The 21,408-nt window shown below is 38.6% G+C and overlaps 1 protein-coding gene across 1 annotated transcript in view; it reads left to right on the top strand.

The window, feature by feature from the left end:
- KDM4B (lysine demethylase 4B) overlaps positions 1-21,408 on the top strand; it is a gene marked incomplete in the record, with an annotated part of 3,340,808 nt that overhangs the window by 1,958,487 nt on the left and 1,360,913 nt on the right. Inside the window, 1 exon segment of the mRNA XM_044054047.1 lies at positions 5,099-5,295. Within this exon segment, the coding sequence (XP_043909982.1) occupies positions 5,099-5,295 (197 nt within the window).

The following is a 21,408-nucleotide window of genomic DNA, read 5'->3' as shown; positions in this document are numbered from 1 at the left end:
CTTGTTCTCCCATTTTGAACATATGTCACATTTTATAAGACTTTGTTTTAATGGAAATCCTCAAAAAACACACCCCAGAACATCTCCATAACCTATTAACTTAATACAAGCATACACAACTGTGTACATTTTCAGATAATGGTTTAACCCTCTTAGTAGCAACAATTGTCCCAAGTAGACAGCCGCACATACACGCATTTTGTCTGACCTAAAGTTAAGGTTATCCATGCCAAGACGTATGTTACTGCCTGTGCTGCTACTCACACTAATTGCTGTCTGTTATTGTTTTCTTTGTTCCCATTCCAGATGTGAAAAAACAACTTGAGTGCTTTCAAAAAACATTACATTTTAGCCTCAAGGAAACCAGTGCTCTGTCTTTTTATTGTCCTATAATCAGTTTGCTTCCTTGGAAATATAAGAAAAAATATTTAGCTCTCACATGCAGGCTTCTAAAGTCATGCCATGCATTTATTGCTAAAGGAAAACTTTTCATTACATTCAGTGTTCCTTTATTTAATTGGTTCTACTTGAAAGCTATTATTAGATTAAGCCAAGGGACTTGATCCAAACATTCACTTTTGCAAAAGTAACAGAAAATGCATCAGCTCTACATACATTATGATCCATGAACTTTTATACTCCTGCCCCACATCAACAACCCAATAGTACAACTTTTTAACTTAAACATGCTTTTGTCTAGTCTTTTTAATTTTTTGCATTATGCCTACTTTTTTTTTATTCTGAAAAAGTGGAAAGAAAAAAGGCATGTATTTTCTTATCCTGCACACACTATCAGAAAATACTTTACTATATAACATGCAATTTATATCATGAAAAGTTTTATAGAAATACTGTTAAGAACAGAAATTATTCTGCTTGCAGTTACCTTTTTACTTCCTCTTTCCTTCCCCTTACTGTCCTTTCAAAGACATGTAGTGGGGCCTTTAAATCCCGGACAGTTTTAATAAAGTCAACAAAAGTCCATTTTTTCCACTTTTTCTTGTACAACTATATTTCACAAATGTGATCAGTGCTTTGTATCTCACATTTATTCACTAATTTTTGTATTGCTGGTGGTTTTCCTGTTCATCTACATCTCCCACCTGCAGATTGCAGTTCAATTCCAAGGTACTCCTGATTCTTCTAATCAACTCATGTTGTTCTCTCTCAAACATTTTCCTTTGGAAAATTGGAAAAGGTTTTATTGCAAAGTCTCTATGAGCTTTATCATCAGAAGAGTGAGAAGCAGAGTCCCCTTCTGCTTGATGCCTCACCTTTTGTTGAACAAACTTTTGTATTTCTCCTTAGCCTGTTTTGCATCAAAAAATGACTTTTTAAACACTGTTATTAAATTATCACTTAAGACTTGTGCAAATACACAGTAACAGAAAAGAAAAACAATTATAACATATTTCCTGTTAAATAGAAGATATGTCACATATATTTTCTTTGCTGCAATCACCAGTCGAACATTACAAAAAATTGTTGATTGCCTGCCTTGTATTAAACCTCACTCCTCTGGCACATTATTATGCATGTACTGTAACCACAGTTTCCATTTACTTCTATTTAATTTGCTCCTTCCCTTTTGTAAATATGTCTCTTCAATTGTTTTGTCTCTTTTATAATACTCACTACCTCAAATACAGTCATTGTAGACTTTGCTTTACATTTTCTCATAATTGCATTTTTGGCAATGAACAGAATTAAAGTTAATGAGGCCTTACTAAGTCTAGGCAATTCAGATCCTGTATCCTGGCAAAAAAAAAAATCATTTTCTTATTTACAGCCATTTGCTTTGCTCACACAATATTTCTGATAGAGTACTCGTAGGAATTTTTTAAATCTTCAAACTCATTGTACTCCCACAAACATACGTTCCCAGTCGCTTCTTTCTTCTCCAATCAGACCTCCAGCATTTGCTGTCTACCTGAGGAAAAAAATCTTTGAAGTCTTCTTGGGGTGTAAAATACGTATGCAGTCACTTCCAAGCAAAGATGCTAAACCTTCTGTACTTGGTTGCATACTTGGGAGTCTTACATATGTCTTCCCATTGTTTTCTTAGAAACTGTTTTTTCAGTCTGTCTTCCTAGTCTTTTTAACCTCCTCTGATTGATTATTACAGTTATCATGCAGTAGTTTTATATGCCTTACTAATTATCCCCTTTTTAATGGCTGTTTCTGTTCTAGACTCATCCAAAAAGTCTACCAGAGCAAGTCTTTTACTTAAAATTTCCCTATCCCTTTCTCTTTGTGTGTAGTATGAAATCCAGCCTTGGTAGGGAAGCAGTCTGTAGCCTAAAATCAAATGTTGTCTTGGCCTCATACCACTCTTAGCTCTCCTGCTTGAGTTATTTGCTCCCAATGTCTTGGTTCCTTTGCCAGGTTTCTCCAGAAAATCCCCCCCTTGCCTATTTTCTATACCCCTATTTGCAGTCATCCATATTGGCAAAACCTCCTTTCTCCATTCTCATATTGGCTTAGTTCTTAGAATACTTTCTGCTATTTTATGAATATAATATTCTGTGTGGTACTTATTCTCCTTAAGGATCTGTGTCTAAAATCCCACACTGTATTTTCCTTGAGCTTTCCCCCTTGCTTCATCATCATCTTTTTCCACTTTGAATTATAACCCTCTGCTTGTGTTACATATATAAGCCTTAATTGTGTAGCTCTAAAATATCCCTTCAAATCAATTAAAACAAAAAGGATGAAATCCAATAGGGAAATCTCCACGCTATTTTATTAAACCTATTTAGTGCTTTTGCTCAAAGTTAGACTGAACTTCATCATTATCATTCATTCTGATAAAGTCCAGTCTAACTTTGGAAGAAAACGCTAAATTGGTTTAATAAAATAGTGTGGAGACCTCCCTCTTGGACGTCTTAATTTTTGTTTTTATCAGTTTGTATGTGTCTGTGCTTCAAGTCTTTACATCCCTTCAAGTCAGGTAAACCTAAACAACCTTGTTCTATTGGCAGGATCAACTTATCCCACTTGACTCTTGCCCTCTCTCCCAGATAAATTACTTCAATTCTTTATTAATCATTGTCCACAACTCAACATTTCTTCAGGTTGATAAAAGTATGTCTGACCCATGTACAAAACTCAAGGGACTAAAAACATTTTCATTGCTTGTATCTTACTATCTATATCTGTAAATAAGAGTTTCCATTTTCTCAATTTTTGTATAAACTTTTGTTTAGTCTCTTCCCACATATCCTTATCTGCCATAACAGAAGCTCTTTTAATCAGTACTCCTAAATTCTTCACCTTATCATGTCCCCATAAATATGGGTATTGCTGAACCAGTTTGTGTGTGGGTACATAATTTATGGCTATAGCCTTTGTTTTATCTTCATTAATTTTATATCCCAAAAAGACATGAAACTGTCTCAAAATGTTCCACAATACTGAGATGTTTTCTGGATTTGTCAGGTACAAAATAATATCTCCAAATAAAGCCAACATTTCTTGATTACCATACCAATTTTATCCTTCAGTGGCTCTAAATATAAAACAAATAAAGGGGAAAAGGACATTTCTTCCTGGTTTCCTCTGTCCGAGCACAGCTTATGTGATAGGAACCATCCCACTTTAATTCTTGCCTCTGATCCTTTATATATCCTTCTATTTAACCCTATTTTTGTGTCAGGGAATGCAAATGGTTCCAATGGCCGACTCACAAAATCCCAGCTTACTCCAAGTGCTTTCTCTGTATCAAGACTCACCAACAACAGAGGTATTTTATTACATTCTGCTTCCCTCTGGGTCATCATCATTGTTTTAATGTTGTCAGATGTTTTCCTCACTTCCACAAAACAAAACAACACTAATCCAGGTCTATCAATTTTGGCAACACCTTTGCCATTCTTTTAGCTAGTATTGACATAAATAAATTCAAATTGTGGTTTAAAACTGAAATGGGTTTATAGGAGCTGGGTCCGAAGGGTCTTTGCCTTCTTTAGGTGACACAGCCACTATAACTTTCTTCCAAGTTGTCGGTGCTTCCCATTTTTTAAATAATGCTTTACAAAATGTGACATCTTTATCACTTTCTTCCCTCCTAATTTCCAAACTTCCACAGGAATACCATCTGCTCCTAGAGACTTTCCTGAAGATTGATTATGTATCACTGTGTTTATCTCATCACATCCCATCTTAACAGTTAGTTGTTGAGCATCATCTACCTCTAAGCTTGTCATAATTAAATACATTTTTGATATTCCTAGAATGAAAATGAAATAAACAGGTAATATGCCAAATTGAAGGAACTATGCCACAGAGTTACAAAAAAAGCAAAACACCATTAAAAATCAAAGCCAGGCGAATTTCTTATAACAAACTAAGCAATCAAAAACTATCTGGTATGACTGGAATGAAATACAGTTTTTTCTCTGTGGTGTCCCCACCCCGAACCAAAGCTTCAGTCATTTGGACTTGAGGCCATTTGTTCCTGTGAATTGGCTATCCCCATCATGGCAGGAAGAGACATCCAGAATGGCTGTCATCCATGTAGCCATGGGGGTTCTGTGTGCTCTTGCCAGTATCCCAGCAATGAGGGTGTGTTTATAGAGGCTCTAGACTTTCCCTTGGCAGAGTACATGAGACCTGCATCACTTCAGAGACCACTGTGCTTTTCTCTCTTGTGAGTGTATGCTCCTGTGCACCCACAGTGAAGACTACCATCTACATAGTGTAGTCACTGAACAATTGTACCAGGACTGTCATTTTACTTGGTCCCTCCTCCAAATAACTGTGATGTTGGACAGTCCCATTTTGCTCCCACTTCTTACACTAAAGGATGGGCATCCCCATCCTCCCTGTCCCACCTCCAGCAGATGTCCAGGCTACCAATTGAAAATGGGTCATCTGGGTTGTAGACAGGGCTTTATTCCTGTATGCCCACAAAGATGGTGTGGAATTATATGACTTTCATTAGTTGATGCAGTTAGGAGTAAGTAACTATTACAGGGGAAGAGCATCTGTGCAAGTCCTATATGATTTGACTGAAAACTAGGTATATACTAACTGAAGTATTTGTTTAGCAGGGGTAATAATAAAGGCCTATAATTTTTACTCATTTACCTTTTTTCAGTGTACTTGTCGTAAGGATACAGTAAAAATTTCCATGGATGTCTTTGTGAGGTTTCTGCAACCTGATCGCTATGAGCAGTGGAAGGAGGGTAAGGACAGTACAGTGATTGACCATTTGAAACCCACTGCACTGACCAGCGAGGAACTTGAGACTTGGAACAAGAGGAAGGTACTGCTGCAAGCCAAATTAATTAGAAGGTTAGTGTATTACTTTTTGTAGTATAAGTGGAGGCCGCCTTTGGTTTTTGGGCAGTTACATTTAGTCAGTAATGGGTAGAAATAAGAAACTAGAGTGTAACTGATATTCCTCATTTCTTCAGTTCATTTATTAAGCTTTGCAAGAAGATGTTTAAAATGAAGCAATTTGCATAGAGAAATCTAATCATGTTGTATGTCATGGCGATCTCTACTTAAAAGTATTGGTCTGAAATGAAAAGATGCCTGTAATTTGGAAAAGTATATTTACCTGTGTAATGAACATAGTCTTACCTTAAATCTGTTATGATAAAGATATCTAAATAACCCATATTTTTCACTCTCTAGTAAAACTGTTGAAAGACAAGACTTTCAGTTGATTTGCTTAAGTAAAGGAGAAATATGCAGTAGTGTAGCTTTATTTTTATGAAGTTTATTGTAACAAGTATATTCTGCTTTCCAAATAGGGAGCTGAAATGATACCATGCAAAATTAGCAAATGCATGAATTGGTCTCTGTGTGATAGCTAGTTTAAATGCAGCAGTGTCTGCTCTGCACATTTGCCTGGAGATTCCAGATCCAACTGCCAGTTAATTCTTAACTGGCACACACAGACTTTGAAGTTATCTAGGTGTGACTTGACAGTATTACCTAGGTGTTGTTTGACTGCAGATCTTGTCTGATAATCTTTGAAAACTTTTCCGCTGTATAGTTTTTCTACAGCTAGATGACAGTGCATTGCTCATTCTAGGTCCCATCTATTCACTTCTATCCTTTTCTTTAGGCAGCCAGTTTGTCTGCACCATCAGGGCTAACAGAGTACCACAGTTTGGCTAGGTTTGAAATTCCCAGTGCCTACAGCTAGGGCTGCGTTGGTTCTATGCTATTTGAATCAATTGATGTAGTTGGCATTAACATTAAAAAAATTCATATTTGCAAAGTAGTTGTGTTTAACAATTTGTTTTCCCAGCCAATGCATTATTTCCTGACTTCCACACCGGCAGTCTTTTTTAGATGGATCATAGCTTTTTTTCCAGGGTATCTAAATGCTATCCAGTAAGCTGTTCTGATGCTGTGTTCTCAACCTCAGAGGCTTTGACTTTAAAACTTCAGAAAGAGGAGCAGTTTCTTATCTTTCATAAAAGATGGCCATTAGAGATATGAGATCTCTTGGTGTTTTTGTTAGGAAATTTTGTTGTACATTTAATTTAGTTAGTTAATAATTTATTCCTCCTTAAAAAAGAGCTAAGTCAATGAATAACAGTAAATCTAGGGGTTAGGTTAAATTGAAATGCAAAAACCATAGCACCATGCCCAAATCATAGCACTTGAAAGATATGTCTCTTTACATATTGCTTTCTTATGTTTTTCAGAAGCTAACAGCTAGTGCAGATGTACCCAATGTGGATATTGTCTTTTACTCTGTTTGGAGGATCACACCGTCCTCAAGGTCTTTAAAACTAAACATTTCAGATTGGTTAGTTCTTGGTTATATTTATTGAATATGTTTTAAAATACACTGTAACCTTAACCTTAAGAAGAAAAGAGGGAATATAGACAAGTATTTTATTGGTTAGGGATTATCATATGATTCATTTGATACTTGGATTGTGTACTTTGTTTTAACTCTGAACTTCTATTGAAAATAAAAAGAATCCACACTTGCCTTTGTAAGATTGTTCAAAGTTCACTTTTTTTATTCTACTCTGCTTTTTGTTGTTAAGGTCTCCAAACCTGCACACTTGTCATCGGTAACTTGTCATAGTCTTAAGACTTCAGAATTTAACTTGGTTATAGAGGTCTTTGAAGCAAGTAAGTCCTCTTTGCAGAAAAAAATAATACATTTGAAAGTAGTTGTTTCAATTGCTATCAAGAGAATTTTGAAGGAGGTGTGTTAGCATAAGGATGCACATTCCGGTTTATTTGTCATAGTACACATTAGACCCATCCTTAGTTTACGTTTTTTGATGAGAGAATTTCTCTTATGACAGTTTGCCATGTTAACTGCTGCTAGAACCCCATCATGCCATAATTTCATGATTGAGAAGTCTAGGTTAACCATTTTTTTTAACATGCAGTCACTTGTGATGTAAAACATGTCACAGAAATATTTTCAAAGGCTTCTTACACAATGAGCTTCACACAAGCCTTTTATTTCTTCCATAAATACAGAATGTTATCTCAGAATTCTGGCATGCTTTATTCACCAGAACGGGTTTAAAGTCTAACATGAGCTAAGCTGTATACACAGATAAAAAGTTTGTGAAGACCTATATACACTTGCATATCTTTTGTCAGTGAAGGAGGGACAAAATCCACAAATGGGTCTGTCCAGCTGAATTAAAACAAGTTTATCACTGCCAAATGTTGCTTTCAGTGGAATTGAACTGCATCACCAATGATTAAAGATTTGTGGTCAGTAAATTATGAGGCAGCTAGCAGATAAAAAAATTAAAATAGTAATCTTTTAGTGCATTAAGATATGTTGTATTACACAAGGCTGAAGGACAGAAACGGTGCTCTTTCCATACTTAAATGCAGTTGTTGTTATTCCTGCCCGTGTGTGGCATTAATTGTGCTTTCTAGTAGGCACTGAACAAAGAATAATTTTGTTGACTTAACCATCTTTATCCACTGTTCCAATATTTAAGATCCAGCATTTAAGATTCATTATAAGCCTGTATTCTACATTGGCAAATGCTTTTTAAGATTAACTTTTTTTATTTAACTTGAACCTGAATTAATTGTGTAACACTAAGTACCCTTTTTTTGGTTTACAGGTGTGAAAATGATATGCCATTCTCCCTACTCTTATTGGTGCGTTTGTAATGTTTTTTGTTAAAATATTGACTTTCTTACAGATGCTTGAGTGGTAGAATTTAGTCTTGCAGCCCAGTGTGCTGAATTAGAAATATACCCAAATCACTTAAAGAAGACAAAGTCAGAGCCGGTTCATGGTCAAATGGGATCCTGTGCGGGTAATGTTGTGCCATCACTTGTCTCGCTCTCCCCATTTACAATTAACACTGTTCAAACCTGTCATTGTACATACTGTTTTTTCTTTAGTTTTACAGTAATTACAGAGATTTGATTTAAAACCTTTATTTCAAATGTTATAGCTCAAACAACGATGGCCATTTGATAGACAAATCAGTCTCACATTGAAGATAGACATGAACAATAGTAAATTTCTCTTCCCTTGAAACTGACACTGAAAATGCATCTGGTCAGTGGCTGATTGTGTACATTTATATTGACAGACATCCCCCAAACCCAGCAGTTATAGCTACACTGCTGATTACATCCTCTTCAAATGTTTGTGTCAAAAATAAATAAAAATTTGCCAAAGTCACATTTCAAATTTATTCACACAAACCCACAGAAGCCAAAGTATTCCAACTTAATTCAGACACGCACACATACACACACTCACTCACACTAAATGAAGGCTGAAGAAATCAAACCACTTTCTACAGGAAGCAGCTCTTCTAGCAGCTCATAGCCCTACTCATCTGCACTAATTGATATGCAAAGTGTTATCGCCCCAATGCACTGCATTTCACTACTGTGTGCCTGCAGAAAACAAGCTAAATAAAAATGCATTCATTGTTAAAATATTAACATTAAAGTAATAGACTTCAGGATGTCAAATTTATTCACAGTTAAGTAGTAAACACACTCAGCATTCAACAAACAAGGAAACCAGGTATCATTCCCAAAGAGCATTGCTTATGTAGTAATAGTCTATTTACTACAATCAGTTTCCTTCTTTTACACCATAACAACTGTGGTTCATAGGTACAAGTTACTAGGCGTACAGCCCAGGGGACCACTGAGGAGCCTAACCCAAATTTCCAGTTGCCCCAAAGCAAAGTCTGGTTAAGTGACTTGCTCAAGACCAGGATAGGACAAAAGTAGGCAGAAATCAGAGATGGTCTGCAAAACTGGAGATAGATAAGTGCAGGCTTCTCTTACTTATAAAGTTAACAAAACAATGGGTTTTACATCAAAATCCATGTTACTATCCACAAAACTATGAAGCTCTGACTGACATTTGCAGGCTGTAATCCACAAGTAAGAAAGAAATTGAAGGAGGCCTAGCATTTGGTGTTAATTTTTTATTTTCAAAGACTCTTGACCCTTATGGATAAGATGCGGGGTGTAAGCAGGTGTTCATCGTGTTTCACTGATGCAGTCATTACAATTTGGTTATCCTGCTGGCAGTCGTGCTTTGCAAATAATGAACAGGAACAGAACCAGGTGTGTGTGTGTGTGTGTTTGTGTGTGTGTGTAAAATGCCTCAATCAGGGACACCTTCTAGTCAAAGCAAAATTACAGTTGTGTACCTACCATAAATGTAGATGTTCGAATGTATTCACTGTTGCAGACATTACAGTTGGGTTATCCTGCTGGCAGGCTACCCACAGTCAGTCCGAGTTCCAAAGTCTAGGTCCGACGTCGGTTGCTGTCACCTCCTCCCTGACGTCAGTGCGCCAGGGGTATAAAAGATGCAGCCGATGCCATTTTCTTCAGTCTTTCTTGCCGCGTGGTACCTGAAGCAAAAGCAGTTCGCAAGTGCCGGTCGGCCGACTCCTGAGATTTTCAAATTCGAATTTCAGATCTGAAGTCTTCATTAAAGCTAAGTACCCCGTTGGGGAAACTTTTTTCTTGCTCCATACCGATGTCAGAAAAAGTTAATAATTGTATTTCTTGTGGGAAGCAAATACCTCATAAGGATTTTCATTCTTACTATATTCCTTGCCTAGGCTCTGACCACGGCGTTGCTAGTTGTCGGTTTTGTGCTAGATTTAACCAACGCACTATTAATAGTCGGTACGATTTTGTGTTTCATTACTTTGGCAGAAGATTCAATTATATAATGTCATCAGAACAGCCGACTACTGGAGTTTATAAAAAGCGCAAAGAAAAAGAAAAGGGCAGGCATCCAAGGTTCAAAACCGGCGACGAGGCTTCGGTTAGTCCTGTCGCTGGTTCTCAGTGAGGCGCTTTCGCAGCCCCTGACGCCCGCTACCTCAGAGCCACAGGCCGCTTCCGTCTTCCACGTGGAGCCAACTAGGCCTCTGGAAACTCAAGGTATTAGACACTCGGAAACTATTCCCTCAGATGGATCCGGAGCCGCTGAGCAGGCATCGGCTTCTGAGGGTGTTTTCAGACCTACACAGTTATATGTAAAACCCGCTTCAGCTACAAAGGCAAAGACTAAAGCAGCTCTAAAGACAAAGAAACAAGTACAGCATTCTCCTGGACAGGCCTCCATGCCTAAAAACAGATGCTTAAAATGGCTGAAGACCTAATTACTTTGATCAAGGTTTCCCATTCCCCCTCCTGATAAGAGGCCTAGGCAAGAGATAGAATATGAATCTTCTGATCAGGTTTCCATTTCCTCTGATTTCTCTTCTGAACAGGAATATTCCCTTCCTCCCTATGAGGATGCTGATGCTGAAGAATCTGTCCCTTCAGCCTTTCTTCCTGAGGATTATTCTTTTGTGGAGACCCTGCATACTATGAGGGAGCATTTCCACTGGCAGAGCCAAGATTACTCAGAGTCCAAGAAAAGGCTCAGAGACTTCCTTTTATTACCTCAACACAGGCCCCTTGCTATTAATCCTGTTTTAGACATTGTAGATGATGTATTTTCAGAGTCCGGTCTGTCTCCTGACTCTTTACCACCAGCTCCTGTTAAGCCAGACAGATACTACAGGGTTCCTGATTCACATAAATTTCTTTACAAAAACCCTGCTGCTGATCCAGAAACTATTTCTCAGGGTCCCAAGGGGGTCAAGGCTTCCACTGCAAAAAACCCTATCCCCGCTGATAGGGATTCAAGGGCCCTGGACAGATGGGGGAAAAAGATTTACACTTCTGCTACCTTGGCTGTAAGAGGTTTAAATTGTCAGTTTCATATGCCTAAATATCAACAATATCTTATGTCACTGCTTAAACAGAAAATGTTGGCAAATTCAGAATGTGCAGAAAACAAAGAAATGCAGGATTTATTGCATGCAGCTGAACAAGTGGGAAGTATACTTTGCAATATGGTTTTGATTCTCTAGAGGCCTCTTGCAGGGCTACAGTTACAGGTTCTGTCATTAGGAGACATGCTTGGTTAAAAGAACATAATCTGCCCAATCATGACAACATGATACCTTGTTTGGTGTTAAAGCAGAAGAGGTGTTGAAGAAAATGTAGGACAAAGCTAAATCTATGCAAACAGTGAAGGATTTCTTACAGGTACAGCCTCCCAGATTTAGCAGGAACTGGCTGTTAAATAAAAACATATTAGGACAACACAGGAGGCTCAGAATGCAAAAAACTTTACTAGTGTACACCAGGAGGCAAAAAAACCATACAATACAAGTATAGATTTCTGTCTGGCGTGATACAGGAAATACTCTTCATTTTATACACTATACATTCAAGCTGTGCCCACCTTACTGACGTGGTCAGTCACAGGACACCTACATCACTATAGTCTACAATATTCTATTCATAAGAAAGTGCTGAGGTTATACTTTTTAAAAGTTTTCCCATGAGAATAATACAGCCTTGCAAAGCACCTGGTCAGTTATAATGTCTTTCTGTAAATGTTATTCTTTCAAGGTTTCAGTCCTGCTCGAATACAATAGTCAGTTCAGTCTTGTAATACACTTCTTTGTTCTTCTCGCAACATTACTTTTAGCAGCTGTGTTGATAATATTCACAAGGCCAACTATCTCAGAGGAAGGAAGAAAAGATTCAATGCATTATACATTCATTTTCCTGACCCAGCAGATAATCATTAGTGAAAAACATAAGCTTGCTGAGCTGGCTACTGCCAGGGTCAGAGTTCAATCACACTGCAGCTCCAAAGCTTCAAGCAATTACATGTAAGATCATTCTTACTGCCATATTGTAAAATAGAATAAAATGCATTACATACTATTTGCTTTTAAACTAGCACTTTATATATGTTTAAGTACACATTTTTCTAACATTTTCCCTCCTTTTAATACTTTTTATTCTATTCAGAAACATAAACAATATCATATCGTTCACTAGCCTTCTCCTTTAAGGACTTTTAACTAGGCAAGTCATTTGTTTTATATTTCGGAAAGAATTTCATTTGGAACCAATAGGTCCAACTCAATGTCTTGGTACATGGTTTCAGTTACAGATATATCAACAAATTCTCTGACTAATCTTTTCATACAGGGTATCCCACAACAGACACATGCTCCTAATAAGAGCAGAACAACACAAATAGCAATCAAAATATTCATTAGGATTGAACCCCACCCACCAAATAGATTCTGGAAAAAGTTCGTCAGTGGGTTTGGGCCTGGTTCAGTCATGGCCGATACCTGCTGTATTACCTCTAGGTGGTCATTGATCTCATGCTTATTATCTGGTATAAACGCACAGCATTCTTCTTTGATAAGCGCGCACGTACCACCTCTCGCCGCTAGGGTGAAGTCAAGAGCCATTCGGTTTTGTAGCACAACAGTTCTCATCGCATTCATTTCATCAGTCACAAGTTTGAAGCGGAAAAAGTTGCATTACTCGTTACTTCGAGAAGCTTTGACAATTTTCTCAGCTCCCAGATCGATTTGACTGCTCCATAGGCTGGGAATATTCCAGCCCAGGATATAACACTGTCACTCAAGTCCATATGAGTCAATTTTTCTTTATCTTTCACGGATGGATGATCCTTCCAGCCAGCTTCGATCTTACCCACTGGATTAGCAGGTTTCTTGACTGAATTCCCAGTTCTTCGAGCTACATCTCTTACGTTTCTTATCTTACCTAGAGGTAATTCTGCAGTATGCCTTATAGCTGGAACCAGATAACCCAAAAAACAACTGCCGGACCAATTCTCAGGTAGCCATTTGTATGCCTTTTTCCCACAAACAAAATAACAGTTTTCTACTTTAGTACTGATGCGGGTTAACTCTGAATGAAACATTTTCTTGTCTATAACAGACAATTGTTTATGCAATTCAGGATTTTTCTGCACATCTTTTATCGTTGTTTTCATTAAGCTCAAATATGAATCATAATTCGTGCTACAACTAGTACTTTTATCTTTAGCCTTAATATAGCATTTATAAGATACAGTTATGTTACAGTTACTCCAACCAACTTGGAGTGTATCATTTTTAAAGAAACAAACAATTCCTCTTTGTGTAATAGGCAAATACAATGCAATTTTGTCCTGTGATCTCACAGAACCCGTATCAAAAAGTAAATTTTCCCAAGTCTCATTTATCCCCAAGGGGACAGCGGACATCAACAGTCCTCCATATGCTGTTGGCATAGCAGTACAAACCCAGCAGTTTGAAACGTTCATAGTCTCTACATATACACGCTTCATAGCCAGGTATGTGTTAAAGTTTGGATGCCAGTCTATAGACAGTTCATCAAGTTTTACCACTTTCACTTGTGTGGTTATATGCAGGAAAAAACACAACAAAAGGAAAGTCACCACAATCATAGTCAATAGATGTATGATTAGCAAGATGGTTAAACAATATCTTCGGGGTTGGTTTGCATTTTTATTCACTTTGCTCTTGGCCATCCTGCCTTTGTGGTGTATCAGTTACAAAATGTTTATCAAGCTGAAAGTTCTTTACCGGTTTACAGTGCGTCAGGTGGACCCAGGACGACCTCTCAGCAACTTTGACTGCAGTAGGCGTCGCCAACAGTACCTGGTATGGACCTTCCCACTTCGGACTTGTCCAGTTTTTCTTCTTGATGACCTTCAACCAAACCCAGGACCCTGGGGTCAGCACCGCTTCCGGTCTCGTTTGTTCTTTATCTGAAAAAGAGTTCAACTGAAGAACAGTCTTATTGGTTAACAATTTCCTCATGTGACTAGCTAATGAGCTGTCAGCCTCCAGCTCTGCAGGCATGAGAGCTTTCCACTGTGGCACATAATATGCCCTTCCAAATATCATTTCAAAGGGGGTCAAGCCCTTTACGTTTGGAACTGTTCTCATGCTCTGCAGTGCTAAAGGCAAACAGCAAATCCAATTCTTCTGTGTCTCATTCATCAATTTCCTTAATTTATTTTTCAAAATTCCATTGTACCTTTCCACCAGTCCTGCAGACTGTGGGTGGTAAGCACAATGATTCTTCAAAGAGATCCCAAAGAATCTCCCAAGTTGCTGTATTGTCTGGTTGACAAAGTGTGTCCCATTGTCACTATAGATTCTTTCTGGTATGCCAAATCTAGGAATTATTTCTTTTATTAGGGCCTTTGCCACTGTTGCTGCATCCGGATTTTTAGTTGGAAAAGCTTCTACCCATTTGGAAAACATGTCTATAATCACTAAACAGTATTTTTTCCCTTCACATTTATTCAGCTCTATGAAATCCATACAGATAGTATGGAACGGATATGGTGGTGTAGGAAAACTGCCTTGCTTGGGTTTGAATGCTCCTTGTGCATGATGTTTGTTACAAATATGACATGCTGCACAAAATTTTTGTGTGTAATTCGTAAACCCGTATGTTTGGAATATTCGATTTACTAACTGTACCATCCCCCCTGTTGAGACATGGCTCTGCCCATGGCTCAACAAAGCTGCATATCTAAATAAATTAGACTGCAATATTGGCTTTTTCTCCTTGGAGATGTACAGTCCATTTTCGAGGATTGCACCTCGTCTCTCCCATTTCTGTTTCTCTGCTTTTGTAGTCAATGTCTGCATTGTTTTTAACATTTCTAAATCTAAAATCTCAGATGGTTGTAATTCCTCATTCAAAAGTAAAGTTTCTGAGTCTGAAGCTGCTTGCTTTGCAGCTGCATCAGCTCGTGCATTACCTTTTGAAATCGAATCCTGTTGTTTTGTATGAGCTACACATTTACAAATAGCTACTTTGGTAGGTAACTGAATAGAATCTAATAAATTCAAAATAAGTTGCGCATGATTAATTGGTTTGCCAGTAGATGTTATCATTCCCCTATTCTTCCATTGCTGCGCAAAAACATGCACTGTAGAGAAAGCATACTGACTGTCAGTATATATGTTCACACATTTGTTTTTCGCTAGAGTGCAAGCCCGTGTTAAGGCTATCAATTCTGCTGCTTGAGCAGACAGGTTATGCTGTAGGGGTTGGGCTTCTAAAATCTCTGTATCTGTGACTACTGCATACCCTACTAGATTCTTCCCTGTAGGACCCTTCCTGCATGAACCGTCCACATAAAATGTCACCTCGGCATCATCCAGGGGGCATATCAGTGAAATCTTGTCTAGGCAAAGTTATTTGCTCAATTTCCTGCAGGCAACTGTGTGGTGTGCCATCCACAGGAGTCGGAAGTAACATTGATGGATTTAATGTCGTACAACGTTCAATTACCATATGAGGTTGGCTCAGCAGTATGGTCATACAAGAAAGATGTCTAGCAGGAGATAGATATGCTATTTTCTCTTGCAGTAAAATTATCGCGACTGCATGAGGTACTCTCAAAGTGAGAGGGTGGAACAACACCACTGAGGCCGAAGCCTGTACTGCCATTGCAGCTGCGACTACTGCTTGTACACAATGTGGCAATGACCGTGCCACTGGATCTAACTGTGATGAATAGTAAGCTATGGGGCGTTGCTTACTTCCATGTTGTTGCGTCAGAAATGACGTCATGTATCCTTGTTTACAATCTACGGTTTGGAAAAATCTTTTGTGGTAATTTGGAAGTCCTAAAACTAATGATGAAGCTGTCAATTGTTTTAGTCTGCAGAAAGCTGCTTCTGCTTCAGGTGTCCATTGTAATACATCTTGTGCTGCCATTGGTGTTTTATATATTAAATCAGCCAATGGAGCAGATTCTAAAGCATAGTTTGATATCCAACTTCGACAAAAATTAGTCGTTCCCAAGAAGGACATAATTTCCTTCTTGGTTGTTGGTTTAGGTGCCTGTAAAATTGATATTTTCCTATCCTCATCCAGTATTCTACCTTCTTTGGATATTACATATCCCAGGTATCTAACCTGTTTTCTCCAAAGTTGTAACTTATGTTTGTTTACTTTATGTCCGTGTGCTGCTAGAAATTTCAATAATGCTATTGTATCTTCCCTGCATTGCTGTTGGGTGGGGGCTGCTAGCAAGATGTCATCTACATAAAGTAGAATCTGACTACCTCCTGGTGGAGTAAATCCTGCCAGGTTGCTAGGCATTTCTTGTGCAAATATCGTTGGACTTTCACAATATCCCTGCGGTAGCCGAGTATAGGTATATCTTTTACCCTGAAATGTAAATGCAAACCAATACTGGCTATCAGGATGTATAGGTATTGAAAAGAAAGCATTTCTTATATCTACCACAGTAAAATACTTTTGTTGTGGCTTTAAATCGTTCAACAAGGTGTGTGGGTCTGGCACCGTAGGTGCTCTGGGTATTACTGCATTGTTTATGGCTTGTAAATCTTGTACCATCCGCCATTCCCCGTTTGCTTTTTTAACAGGAAATAGAGGGGTATTACATCATGAATCCAGAGATTCTACCAGTACTCCTTCCTTGAGTAATGCTGCTATTATAGGCTTGATTCCCTGCTCTCCATCCTTCCTCAAGGGGTATTGTCTTTTTTGTGGTCTAAATGCTGATTTTGGTGTAATGGTTACTGGACCTGCTGTTCGAATAAATCCTACATCTGATTTTCCTGTTGACCAAAGAATGTTTGGTATATCGCACAAGGCTTTTTCTTCTTCTAACAAGAATGCTAATCAGCTGTCTTCACTATGTTGTAAGTGTACAGCTGGGCGTGTCTGTGTTAGCCAATTCAATTTCTGTTTTTGTACTCCCTGTTCTGATAATTCTAAATCAGTTTGTTTTTCCCATTTTGTTACTTTTTCTCCTAAGTCTGACCATCTCACATTTTTGTTTTTTGTCAAACTGACATGTGGCAGTCTATTGGATTTGTACAATTTCATGAATTCCTGAGGTAGTGAACAGCTTACTACACCGTTTCCCTCAGTGTCCCAATATAAGGTTCGTAATACTAATCTGTTAGCAGGATTTTTGAACAACTCTTGTTCATATTCCTTATCAGGTCCTGGCATACTACGGTAGTATAGAGTACAATGTAACAAATGCTGTTGATCAGTGTCAAGGGAGGGGACCTTACTGATGGCTACGTTCATCAGTTCCTCGGTTACTGCCCCTGGACCAGTCGTAACTAGATCCTGGCTGTACCAATAAAAAGTTTCACCCTCCGATCGCACCACAAAAGTATCCATTTGTCTTTGTGCTTCCATACCCTGCAAAGTAGGAACTACTGCTATGCCGAATATCTGCATAAGGTCTCTTCCCAGTAAGTTTACTGGACATTTCGCAGAAACTACAATTTTACTTTTCTGAGTCATACCTGAAACTGGGTCAATTATTGCTATATCATGGGAGAGTGGATCCCTATATAGCTGTCCATTTGCTGCTTTCACTAATATGTAGTCAGGTGATTCAGAGTGTTCTGGTAACTTTGAAGGGTGTATCAAAGTTCGTGACGCTCCTGAGTCACACAAGAATTTCACTTCCCTTCCTTCCACCAGAAGTGTAACTTCCGGTTTTGTATCTGCCAAATAGAGCTCCAAGCTCAATAATGCTAAGTCTAAAACTTCGTTTTCTTCATCCTCTACATCTGCTTGCACTTCCTCTGTTCCTTCCACCACATTTACATTTGTCATTTGTTAACCTTTCCTGATGATTTTTGATTGTCATCACTATCATATAGTCAGTCCTCATCACCTTTATCTTTATCTTCTGCAGTCGCCTTTTTATTTAGCCTGCAATCCCTTGCTAAATGTCCTTTTTTACCGCACTTAAAGCACTCGCCTTTCTTTTCTCTCTCTTCAAAATCCTCTGATTTTTTGTCAGATTGTTTATTACCCTGGGTATTTTTCTTACCCTTTTTACTTGATTGTACTACAAAGACTTCTGCTCCGTCTTCAGCTGTGAAGACCTGTGTTTTCTTTTTCTTTTTACTATTAAAATGTCTTTCAGCATGTCTAACATACTCAAGTAAGGCTTGTAGCCTACTTGTTCGGTGATCTATCATATGCTTTGTAATAAAGCTACTGATAGGGGCAATGCAACCTTTCAAAAATGCATTTTTCAGTTGCTGTTCATATGCACTATCATTCGTCTGACTTTCAGGAATAGTCATGCCACTATGGTTATTGAAACATTCCAATAATCTACCATAGTACCCATCTACAGTTTCATTATCTTGTTGTATGCATTGATTAATGCAAGTCCAATCTGCTCTTGGTTTCCATTTTTCAGAGATTCGGTCTGTAAGACCTTTCACTCTGGTGTCTAATTCTGCGTCACTATGTAGAAGTGGCTTAAGTTGTGCGTCACGAGCGTTCCAGGTGCCACAAATCATGTGCCAGTCTGGACCTATAATTTGTCTAACTACCTTTTCTACTTCTTCCCCATTTAAATGGTAACTTAGTCTCATACCTTGTAAATCTTGTATAAACTTTTTATGATTAATTTTAGGGTGAGAGATTCCCTCTGTAGCTTTCCGAATGTCTTCTGGTGTCCATGGTCTGTACACCAGGAGAGTTGGGTCCTGCCCTTCCTGTCCTGCCTGAGGGTTTGGTACCTCGATTAGTGGACAGATTTCTTCACTCTCTTCTAGTGAGTCTCTCCTTATTTGATATAAATCTGTGTCCCTAAGTGTTTTTCGTGTCCGGGACCTAGTTTCAATAGGTTCTCTAACGAATGGTTTTAGTGCCCCTGCAACTTCAGGATAACGTGGAGGTGGAGTCTGTCCTCCTGCTTCATATCCTAAAAAAGGTATTGGAGGGGGCGGAGGGGCCGTCGCTATTACTATATTATTATCCTCTTTGTCTAAAGCCTGACCTTCTGCGTCAGATTTAAGCTGTTTTAAAAGTTTAACTAACAAAATTTTATTTAGTTTACCGTCAAATTCATATTTATTAACCCATTTTGTGTAATACCTTATGTTATCTGCTCGTTGTAATTGCATATACTTTGCGTCATCAGTTAGGGGCGGATCTCGCGATTTTTTAGTGCACTGATTTCCCATGTCTAAAGAAGACTGTTACGTAACCCTTTTCTTACCACGTGGTATCTTAGTTCCTTACACAGTTTATCTAGAATAACTGCCTACCTTACTCTGTTTCCCTGATCTATGACAAAACATACAGTAATTTCTTATGTCCCTGATCTGTACAACAAATCTATGACAATAACATTTACTGTAACCTAGTCCCTGATCTAAAACAGAAAAAAGGCAAAATATTCCTACCTGAGCCTCTTGGGTCCACTGGTTCGAGACCGCTCTTCGGCCACAGATCAGAAAAGTGTCCAGCCTCTGAAAACGACAATTCAGTCGGAGGTCTTTATGCTTCAAGAAGAACCGTTTCGGTAGCTTCTCCTGCGCAATATTCGACCACTGGTAGACTCTGATCTGCAGCTGTCGAGGGTTTCCGGTCAAACGTAGGACCAAACTGTTAAATAAAAACAAATTAGGACAACACAGGAGGCTCAGGATGCAAAAAACTCTACTAGTGTATACCAGGAGGCAAAAAAACATACAATACAAGTATAGATTTCTGTCTGGCATGATACAGGAAATACTCTTCATTTTATACACTATACATTCAAGCTGTGCCCACCTTACTGACGTGGTCAGTCACAGGACACCTACATCACTATAGTCTACAATATTCTATTCATAAGAAAGTGCTGAGGTTATACTTTTTAAAAGTTTTCCCATGAGAATAATACAGCCTTGCAAAGCACCTGGTCAGTTATAATGTCTTTCTGTAAATGTCATTCTTTCAAGGTTTCAGTCCTGCTCGAATACAATAGTCAGTTCAGTCTTGTAATACACTTCTTTGTTCTTCTCGCAACATTACTTTTAGCAGCTGTGCTGATAATATTCACAAGGCCAACTATCTCAGAGGAAGGAAGAAAAGATTCAATGCATTATACATTCATTTTCCTGACCCAGCAGATAATCATTAGTGAAAAACATAAGCTTGCTGAGCTGGCTACTGCCAGGGTCAGAGTTCAATCACACTGCAGCTCCAAAGCTTCAAGCAATTACATGTAAGATCATTCTTACTGCCATATTGTAAAATAGAATAAAATGCATTACATACTATTTGCTTTTAAACTAGCACTTTATATATGTTTAAGTACACATTTTTCTAACACTGGCCTACAAAGAATTGGTCCTTTCCAGTGTTAGACAGGCCACAAAAAGGCAGATACAGATGCCCTAGAGGCAGATCACAGCCGCAAGGCTCATACAGGCCTAAACAATGGAGTGTTTCTACCTCCAAAAGTGGAGAGGAAAGATCACAGCCTTACAGGAAACAGTCTCAATGACTTCCCCCTGCCAACAACAAGCACTTATCTTCTGGCAGCTCCTTTGGGGGGGAAACTAGCACTTTTTTCACAAAATTGGCACATGATCACCCGGGACAAATGGGTCTTAAATATCGTATCTCAAGGCTACAGGTTCCACTTTCACACCCTGCCAAGGCCAAACGGTATGCCAGACCTGCCACGCAATCAATGGGCAGAGGCATAAAAACAAGTTTTATCTCTCATGGACATGAGAGTCATTCAGCAAGTACCACAGCAAGAGCAGGGACAAGGATTTTACTCAAGGCTATTCTTGGTACCCAGAAAGGACAAAGCCTGGAGCCCAATATTGGACCTGTCTATCCTAAACACATACCTGGATATTCCAAAATTCAAATTCTGCAGCAGCTTCTACCCATGCTGGGCAAGAAAGCTTGGCTTGTGACTTTAGACCTAAAAGAGGCATACCTGCATGTCCCAATCAGACAAACATGCAGAAGATACCTCAGATTTATAGCTGGCTCAATGCACTACCAATTCTCTGCACTGCCCTTTGGCTTATCTACTGTGTCCAGGATCTTCACAAAATGCCTGGCACCAGTAATTGTATTTTGCAGACAAAGAGGAATACAAATATATCCTTACTGGATGACTTCCTTATTCAAGCAGAGAACAAGGACATCCTACTACAGCATCTGGTGTTTGTAAAAAGATTACTAACAGGTCTAGGGTACACAGTAAACGGAAAAAAAATCAAAACTTGTACCCTCTCAAGAGAT

The sequence above is a fragment of the Protopterus annectens genome, chromosome 13.part0 (genome assembly GCF_019279795.1).
Source record: "Protopterus annectens isolate FY-2018-M chromosome 13.part0, PAN1.0, whole genome shotgun sequence".
NCBI classification, from domain to species: domain Eukaryota; kingdom Metazoa; phylum Chordata; order Ceratodontiformes; family Protopteridae; genus Protopterus; species Protopterus annectens.
The sequence above is the reverse complement of the archived record's forward strand: the minus strand, read 5'-3'. Positions and strand labels throughout refer to the sequence as shown.